The following is a 9,749-nucleotide window of genomic DNA, read 5'->3' on the forward strand; positions in this document are numbered from 1 at the left end:
TCACCAAAGATCGGTATAGCGCCCAAGTGCAAGCCCGCGCGGATCAAACAGCCCGTGAACGGAATCCCAGCCTGTCTTCAGTTGCGCGATCGGCAGCCATTTCAACCGCAAGCTCTCAACCTCTGCAAGTTCAGTCTCATCTTCAGGCAACAGCCCACACTCCCGAAGGATGTCTTCCGGTGGCACTGTCTTTCTGCCGTTTTTGAAGACGTATCGCGCAATTGACGAGGCAAGAACGGCCTTCTGAAGATCATTCTCCTTATCGTTCTGAATCCCGCCCTTCTTCGGTTTCGAACTCCCAGGCTGCATCGCGTACTCGCTGGGTACGAACTTGCCCGCCTTGACGAAGTGAGAGACGAGATAAATCCACTTCTCATCCCAAGCCAACACCCGCGTCCACAACTCGTAAGCCTCGTACGGCGCAATCTCCTTCCGCCATACGCAATTCGCGCCCCCCAAGATCATCACGAGGTGCTTGGGTCCGGGGAACGGGTTGAACGGTTTGCGGAAGAGGACGAGACTGATGTTGCCGCGCGACATGTCGAGGTCCGTGAAGTACGTCGAGTTGGACTTGTGCATGTTGTAGTCGCACTCGAGAAGCGGCGAGCGGGTCGCGGAGATGGCTGGGAGGAGGTGCTTCGGGGGCGCGGGGTCTGTTAAGCGGCGGATGAATGCGCGGAGGAAGCGTATTTAGGGCTCTGTTCAGGCTTGTGAAATGCGATTATATGCTTTGGGTGACATACCGTCCACATGAAATGCCAGCTCTTGACATTGGCGAGCGCCAGTCCGATCAGTAGTGCTCTCATATTAAAGAAGGAGAGAACCAATTGTCCTACGGGGGCGAGACTACTCCAGACGGCTGCCATCTTGCTTTGGAAATTTCTCTCTGTTGATCTCTGGAGTTTAACGGCTTAAAATGCGTTATATGGCAGATGGCTACATGTATGGTTCAAGTATTTTACTGAAACTGTCATGGTCTCCACACATTGAGTCTTGATCCATCTAATTCCGAAAAGCTTTCATCATATTCAGCTACCACGGGCACAATCTGATATGTTGAGTCGTCATCATAGCAAATGTTGAGAGCTGTCATAACTAGGAACGGGGGTGAGGCTCAAAGCACACTGACCCCGTTGGAGACATGGAAAGAATTTTCCTCCGAAGAGGCGGACACGTCCCGGAAGAACACTAAAGCCAACAACGACTATCCCGGCGGAGACTGCCAGGCTGTTTCCAAGGACAGTACAACGAGTGCCAAGATTGACAGGAATAGGATCCGGACCTCGGTACTTTGTGGGACCCCGAGATTCCCGGTGATTGACACGGAGTAGTCCGCCGGAGGCCCGAGGGTAGTAGAGTTCAAGAAGATGAGATGTCTCGGCAATGCTATGTTTTCCTCAATTTCAGGTGTGTTTGTATCAACTTGTAGTGATCTGAAGGCTCGCTTCCAACATTCAAGTTCGACGCAAAGTAGATCAATTACAACCTATCGGACTTGTCCTGTCTGCATCACCATGAACTTACGAGGTGACTCCCAAGATGCCGAGGCACTCCAATCTTTTATACAGAACGTTGAGTATATGAGAGACGGAGAAAACAAAGAGAACTTCACTGTGACTTAGGACAACTAGCTATTGACATTTTCATCTAGAGACCACATTCAACGTGAGCTGCTCATTGCGGACTATTGTGACAACATACAAATTTTTTATCCAACATGGCCAACTCAAGTCTCTCTATCCCCGAATCTTACGCATCTATAGGATACAAAGATATACTCATCAGCCATGTCCCACCCGACGCGCCCACAGCAACCAAGGTAGTCGTTGTTACACTCAACAGACCCAAACGACACAATGCCGTAAACGAAAACATCCTCATCGAGCTTGAGTCGGCTTTCAAACTTTTTAACATAGACCAGCGGGTCCGCGCTATCGTACTCACCGGCGCAGGCAAGTCCTTCTGCGTTGGGATGGATCTGTCAGGCGGACCGGCTGGTTTGATGAAGATCAAGGAAAATGAGAAGACGATGAAAGAATGGAAAGATCCGTGAGTACCGGCCTTGTTCTATCAATACCGTAGGAGAAGTTTCTGAATCGTCATGCCCCCAGTGGTGGCCGAGTTGCGCTCGCCATTTCAGACTGCATTAAGCCAACTATCGTCGCCGTCAACGGCGCAGCGGCAGGCTTCGGCCTCACCTCCATCCTCTCAGCCACGATCCGCGTAGCCTGGAAAGACGCCAAGCTCAGCATGCCCTTCGCCCGCCGCGGTCTCACGATGGAATCCATAAGCGCCTTCTACCTCCCCAAAATACTCGGCCTCTCGAAAGCCATGCACATGACGGCGACGGGAAACACCTACGTCGCGTCGGATCCCATCGTCAGCGGCCTCTTCTCGAATCTCCTCCCCACGCCCGAAGCCGCGTTGCAATACGCCCTCGAGACGGCAGTCGACATGGCGGAGAACACGTCGCTCATGAGCACGAAGATGATGAGGGACCTGATGCTCTACGGCCCCGACACCCCCGAGGAAACTCACCTGCTGGACTCGAGGGTGTTCATCGCCTCGGCTGGGTCGCCGGACAATGTGGAGGGTCTCAAGTCTTTCGCGGAGAAGCGCAAGCCGAAATTTTCTGGGGCTATTGATAGGACTGAGTTCCCGTTCTGGCCTTGGTGGAAATTTGGTGCTGAAGAGCTGATACCCGGTTTGAAGGCCAAGCTTTGAGTTGATGATGAGAATGGTAGTTGGTCATGTTGTATGTATCTAGAGTCAACTTAACATGAATACTTGTTTCAATCCACTTTGGAAGCTGAGTTGATCATGGTCACCGAGCTGCCATACGCTGAAGATTTGTCTCATTGATGGTTGCTACTATATTGGTCCAGAACTTCGGTTTGCCAAATTCAACGCGCCACGATTTGGTTGTGGTGCCGTTTGTCATAATTTTCGTTGATGATGACCCCTAACTCATCGCTATAAGCCCGCACGAATATAGAATGCCTTTGGAAACCTGTCACTGCCAGAATTGCCCAGTTGTTGCTGTCATCCACGTAAATTCAAGTTTTCATTAAACGACCCGAACCCCTGTCAGGCGTCTTCGAAATGTACCATGCATAATTCCTATCAATTCTTTCATACACTATCCTATAAGTATACGGATAAATTGCCTCATTTAGTTCTCATGCAAAACGTCATTTTACAACATGGGCTTGGATGAATCTCTCGCTGATCCAATCAGTTATGTCGTGGAGAGAACTTTCATATGCTCACAAAATTGCCGAGGCACCTCGGTCTCCCCGCCTCGGCAAGATGTGGGGCCGTTGTGATCCAGGGGGTCTGAGCCAATTCTGCTCCCTCAACACTTACAACACCGCAGCTTGGCGTTTGATTTGGCCTTTGGAGCACGGGTTGGACCGAAAGCCGTTCGGGCGATGACCGTGATGGTGAGTTCGTCGGTGTCGAAACGGAACCCGTCCGACCAGACAATGCGCTTCGCCGAGAGGCCTCGCAGCCCCATGGACTTTGGACCTGTCGCGTCTTCACGGCAAGCTGAAGTCATCAAGCGTCCACAGCCTGTCCATGGACTGGATGTCAAGCCACGCATCAGTGCTGACTTAGTTAGCGATCAATACGTCCCGGCCAAGACAGAATAATGCACTCACTGTGTTCCGGCGATCGAACTATCACATGTATCTTGAAACGCCGCCGCCGGCAAAGGGCTCCACATGTCCGATATGATGCCCGCGCTGCCGAGTCCGTAGCCGTCTGGCCAGTCGGAAAAGGCGTTGTTCATCGTCCCATCCGGCGTCGTCGCCGCTGTCGGCGCGGCCGGCGACGGTTGGTACTCGACGTGGGGCGGAGCATTGTCAACTTTGTTGATGGCGGTTTCGAAGAGTTTGTACGAGGCTTCTGCAGATATGTAGGACTTGCGCAGCTCGTCCATGGCAACCATGCAGAGGGCGAGGTTGTGCCTTCCCATCTGGCGCGCCATGGGCTTGGATGATGTGGATTCGAAAAGATGGATCTGCATCGGCGGAACCATTGCGATAACTCTGAGGCTCAGTCAGTGACCTGTCAAAGATTGTGTTGTACAGACGGCCCTGTCTTACGTGATTGTATGGCATAGCCGGATGAGGTCTTCTGCCATCATGGAGTTCACAGCAGCACTTGCATTAGATGCCGCAGTCCTAGTCTTCTGACATGCGTAGGTCCTCCAATTACCCTGGTCAGCAGCCGGGACTTCTCGCGGGGTATCAAGGATGAACGGTCGATAGAGAACAATAATAGAGGTTCTGCAAATCAATTAGCTGACTTTGTCACCTCCGTTGTGCCTGAACCGATAACTTACTCGAAATAAAGCTTAAACTGGTAGATATGGGACGCAACAACCCGGCTCTGATTAGCAGCCTCCGGAACCCGAGACTGAAACGCCCGGATCTGGCCCTCACTGCGCTCAAGATCGGCTCTAGAAGGCTTCACACCCTTCGCAGCATAATTCGTCGCAAGAATGTTGCTCAGAGCCGAGCTCAAACCGATAAACACAAGCCAGATCTCGAACAAGAACCCGAGCTCGCCAGGAAGGTACTTTCGGCCGAGGTCCCCCGCGACCTCGGGCGAGAGCACGTCCGCATCGCAGGCGGCCGGCATCGGGGTGTCGAAGTCGTCAAAGGCGATGCGCATCGGACGGCCTAGTCCGAGCGAGAGCCACACCTCGCGGGAGTAGAGCGACCACCACAGCCTCCGCCAGAAAGGCTTCGTGCCTTGGGAGACCTGCTGGGCTGGCATGTTCAGGCGGTGGAGGCCGATGGTGTGGGAGAGGCTGATGGCGATGCCGTTCCAGTGCCACGGGCCGGCGCGGTCGTCTGTGCTGGTGTACCAGTGGCCCATCAGGAAGACGGACTGGATGAGGGTGACTTTGTCTTTCTCGTAGTCTGCGTCGTAGAGGGCCTGGGCGGTAGTCAGCATGCTGGTGTTTTGATCAGTACTGACGCATCATGGGAGCTCAGGCACCTTTGCTCGCTGATACATGCCCCTTTTGAGGGCTCTTCTCGAAGTGTAGAAGTCTTCAGTCAACAGACTGTCATCAACAAACTGTGCAGTATGTTAGAATATTCAGTGGAGAGTAGTGATGTGGTGGGATGGCCTACGCTAGCTGCTGCAATGAACATGCTCCAAAGCAACAGCAGACTCTTTCGCCCCCTCGCATACTCGGTTATGAACTCGTTGGCGTCGAGGATCGGTGCAAATGGATGAACATAGTGAAAATAACACCGAATCATGGCCTCGCGAACGCGAGGCGGCGGCAACGTGAAGGCGCCTTTGGTGCGAAGGTAGTTGACATCTTCCGGTGCTAGAGCCTTGATCGAAGGCATGGGCACCAAGAAATGATTGTCCTTTGAAGATCGGTTGGGTTCGCAGATATCAATCAAGAATGCGGGCCCACGTTGGTCTCCTGGGCGGTGCTGTCAGTACACAATTCGCGACTTGCAAACAAAACGCACCCCTCCAACCTGTGAGATGTGTCGTGATGGTCATCACTTCCGGGGTAGGACAAGGATGCTTACCAGGGTAGAAGGGCACGCAGCCGTCCTCACGGGTCTTGCCCCCCTCCAAGGTCTCCGCGTAAGCGGAGCTGTCCTCAGTGGCGTCGGACGGATCCGGCGCCGATCGCTGATTGCCGGCGGGAAGAAGGGCCCTCACGGCATCGTAGGGCCGAGATGCGGGGGCGGATGGGCCGGGGATCGAATGGGTCCTGGCCAGGCCCGGAGTCGTCGGCGACCCCGGCCTGCCGTCACCCTGGACATGGCGGTTTTCCTCTAGAGGCGCGGAGTTCCCGCGGATGTGTCGACTTTCTACAGCATTCGAGCTCTGGCGCGGAGCTGGCTCTGGTGTCTGTGGCTCCTCCAGCAAGCGGCGTCTGGGTTGGCCTCGTTGCGGGATGATGATCAACGGATTCTCGCCGCCGGCGGGCCCACCCCCAGAATTCCCGGGGAGTTGATCCGAGTTTCTTCTCGGTGATCAGAAGGTTCCTCATGTGTGTGCGTCATGCGGTCAAGGGGAGGTGAGGGAACTTACCGGCGTCGCTTACGACTCAGTACCTCGCAGGTAATGCCGTCCACGGAGCAGTTGGCGCATGGGGGGCCGGATAGCGTGACAGTACACCTCACTTTCCGCAGGTTGCAGGCTTTGCACGCGACCGCGGCTCTCTTGAAGGTCCGGACCGCGGGTGGTGAAGAGGCGGAAGCGGAGGCAGTGGCAGAGGAAGACTCATTCTGCTGCTGGTTCTGCTGGGACATATTACGGCCAGTCGCTGAACCGGGTAACCGTGAAGAAGTAGAAGGAGGGTGCTATCGTTATCGATATGCTGGGATGGCGTTCATAAGAGGGTGTCCTCCGTCCATACTAATTATCTCTTTGCTTCGCCTTGGGTTTTTCTTCCTCTCCGGCCTTTGACTTAACTCACAGCGAGTACGAATGTTATCGCCATGTGAGGTGTGAGGAACTCGATAGTGAAGGGTGTAAGACGAGTGTACCCCGTGTCTGCGCAGCGGTTTCGCCGAGGATGTCGCTTAGGTAATTGCATGTGAGAAGGTGGTTGGGGATTTTGTATTATTTTAATTAAATAGACACGATGATCGTCGGGTTACGGCGTTACCAACGGCCCGACCGCATGAGCCGATGGCAACCTTGGCTGGGAGGAGAATGGTTGAAACGTGCATCCCGGACACGAACAAGAGTTAGTTACACATTGGCATACGTCTTTCGAAGAAATCCGGTGATGAAGAGTTAAATTTGTAAGTCATTCGCCAAAACATTGAATCGTTGTCTCATTATCCGTATCTTCTATCCATAACCGTGACCATTTCCACGTGTCCCATTAGTCGTAAATCTCATTTCATATGGCTTCATCCAACGCCCAATGCACCGATTTCCGTTTCTTCTTCTTCAAGTTCATCTCTTCGGGCACACGTAGACGAGCATCCGCAACGATGAAATCAAAAGTCAAGCTCGACGCCCGGCTGTGCGTACACACCCTCGCCGTGCCGCCAATCTCCCACTCCCACCTCGCCTTCTCCACCATGTCTCCGGCCTTCCGGAGCTTGTGTCGCCATCCTTCGACGAACAGCCACGCAAGACGAAATACGCTCTCGCCAGAGGGCTCCGCGGGCTCGCGCACCTCGGCCCAGACGACCGGCACCCGGAGGCCGCTCGCGTCCTTTCGGTACTTGCGCATCGGGCGGTCCTCCGTCTCGTCGTCGTACTCGGCGTCCCGCTTCACCCTCGTGACTCTGAGCCCCGCTCCGCCCGAGCGTGGTCAATTCGCCTCCAGCCCGCCAGCAGAGTTTCGTAGGAGTGCGCTCTGCTCGTCAACCTCGTCTTCGGCTTCGTTGAGAAACCCGGCCTTGCGCTGGAATCCGGGGCCGTCGGCGGTGGCTGCGTCATCTTCTTCGCCGCCGGACTTGTTCCGTCGGACGGGGTGAAAGACTCCCGATACCGGTCGCGACCGGACCGGGCTCGCCGGCTCTTGCTTTGCTTGGTTGCCCTCGAAGATGCCGCGCATCCTGCTGATCAGGCTCCCGGGTGAAGTCCCCGTGCCCGGTGCGCGTGAAGGACTCTCTGAACTTGAGCCTACGGAGCCGGATGCGCCGTGCAGCGCCTTGGCTCCGCCGCCGTCGTACCTGAACGGATCATCAAACGACCTATCGGTAAGTGTCGAATCGTTGCGCGGTCTCGTCAGGTTGTGAACCGAGGCCGGCCAGGAGTCTCGAATGACGGGCTCGTGCTTGTCGACAGGCAACGCCGAGTGGATCGGCGACGATGCCATGGAGTCGATAGTGCTCCGGCTTTGCACCGAGTACGGCACGGAGTCGCTTCGGGCGTGCCACGGAACGTTGGTCACGTCGCGCGGAACGAACGCCTCGGGGTCAATGTCCTCTTCCATGACCGGCTGAGAAGGCGGTGTCTGCGGCCGGTCAGGATTGTGTCTGCTGTTGGCAAGACCACGAGACGGTGTAGAGGGTGTGCCACGAGCAGGAGTAGAAGGCAAGTCACGCGAGGGTGTGGCTGGGGTCTCCTGGCGCAGGGCTAGGGGGCTCACGTCCGGTGCTTGCTCACTTTGTTGAGGTGCCAAATGCGGAGTGGCATGTTCAAACTCGTCCTCTGATGAGTCGTCCGCCTCGTGCAACTCGGCCTCTAACGACGACAGTTGCCCGTGTTCAGCCTGATGGTAGTCGGGGCTGTACTGCGGCTGTCCGTATTGCTCTTGGTGATCCTGCGCATAGCCATACTGCTGGACGTACGGGTCTTGTCCGTAGCCTTGATCTTGTGCCGCGGCATATTGGTCATGTCCGAGTGCGTCCCGGGGATGTTGATCGAGAGTCTCATGACCGTATATCTGAGCTTCCTCTGGGCTGTGAACTTCCTGGACGTGAACTTCAGGGTGGTACTGCTGGGTCTGAAGCTGGGCGGGATACCCGCTCTGGGCCTGTTCATGGAGAGATCTCTGCACCTCTTCCCTCAAGGAATCAGAGCGGCTGTGTCTTGTAGCTCCAAAGAGGGTAGGCGATCGAAGCTCGTCACGCCAAGTCGATGATCCGAACCGGGAGGAAGCGTATTGTGTCACGGGCTCGTCAGAGGAAATCACGGCGGTTTTGGGTCCATCGTCTTCGTCGCTATGGAATGAGTCGATGACTTGCTCCAGTACGGGTTCTGGCGATGGTGGTTGTTGAGGTTGTTGAAGGGCGCCAAATTGGGTCAGGAAAGGTGGTGCGGCAGACGGGGCCCCTGAGCCGATGTAATCACTTTCATCGTCGGAATCCTCCATGTGCCCGGGTGACGATTCTTCCTGTCCGTGAGGAAAGCCGGAAGCTTCTTGTGCGTGGCCTGGGTCGTAGACGCTGTCCTTCATGTCAGCAGTCTCCGGATGTCGCGGGGAGTCCATCGCGCCTTGCGTGTACTGCGAAGACGCGCTGAACCCGGCCGAGGCCAGGGGAGTTGCGTACTCCTGCGAATCCGTGTCCGTGAAGTCTCCTGGCCCAGAAGGTGAGGGTGCGAGGTAAGTTGATGTCATGGAAATCTGGTCGTTGCTTGCGTTGGGCCACTGCTGCTCATAGTTGTCGACTCGCAGCTGCGGCGCCGGCGCGGTGAATCCTGGGTGAGTTACTGGGTTGACGGCCTCCTCACCGCGGTTGTTGATGTTCTCCCATGAATCATCGCTTTCTGCCCCTTCTTCTTCTCTTTGATGACTTGGAAGGTCCCGACTGCTTCTGAGTCCCGACGCCATCAAGGGTGCTTCCATTGGGCTTTGTTGGGCTAGGGGGCTGACTGTCCTCATCGGGCTGGTCATTCCCATCGGGCTGGTCGTTCCCATCGGGCTGGTCGTTCCCATCGGGCTTGTCGTTCCCATCGGGTTTGTCGTTTCCATTGGACTCGTTCCCAGCGGGCTTGTTGATCTCATCGGATTGGCGGCCATCGGGTCCATCGGGTTGTTCCCCAGCGTCTGATTGTTGAACGATATCGTAACTTCCGGCGTCTGACCATATGTATTAGCATTCGAGTCCCATACCTCCTCTTCACTGTCCGAGTCTCCGGCTTCTTGACGGTAACGATCCTGTGCGCTGGGGGCGCGCGGAGGCGGAGGCGGTGGCGGGGTCGCTCTGAACTGCGACGTCGACAGACTCTGAATCTGGCCGGGCCGAGTGCCATTCGATTCCCAAGCGTCATCCATATCCTCTTGTTCTTCGTCCTCA

At 55.5% G+C, this 9,749-nt stretch overlaps 2 protein-coding genes across 2 annotated transcripts; one reads left to right on the forward strand and one right to left on the reverse strand.

Moving 5' to 3' along the window:
- CkaCkLH20_02104 (capsule polysaccharide biosynthesis protein) lies at window positions 1-866 on the reverse strand (the record flags this gene model as incomplete). The annotated part of the gene is made up of 2 exons (XM_038884823.1): window positions 1-636; window positions 744-866. 2 exons carry the CDS (start codon window positions 864-866, stop codon window positions 1-3), a joined length of 759 nt encoding a protein of 252 aa, XP_038749611.1.
- Window positions 867-1,717: 851 nt separating this feature from the next.
- Window positions 1,718-2,724, forward strand: CkaCkLH20_02105 (enoyl-CoA hydratase/isomerase; the record flags this gene model as incomplete). Its single annotated transcript, XM_038884824.1, has 2 exons — window positions 1,718-2,049; window positions 2,112-2,724. The coding sequence occupies 2 exons, from the start codon at window positions 1,718-1,720 to the stop codon at window positions 2,722-2,724; spliced, it is 945 nt and encodes a 314-aa protein (XP_038749612.1).
- Between the last annotated feature and the right edge of the window lie 7,025 nt (window positions 2,725-9,749).

This window comes from Colletotrichum karsti (genome assembly GCF_011947395.1).
Source record: "Colletotrichum karsti strain CkLH20 chromosome Unknown Scaffold5, whole genome shotgun sequence".
NCBI classification, from domain to species: domain Eukaryota; kingdom Fungi; phylum Ascomycota; class Sordariomycetes; order Glomerellales; family Glomerellaceae; genus Colletotrichum; species Colletotrichum karsti.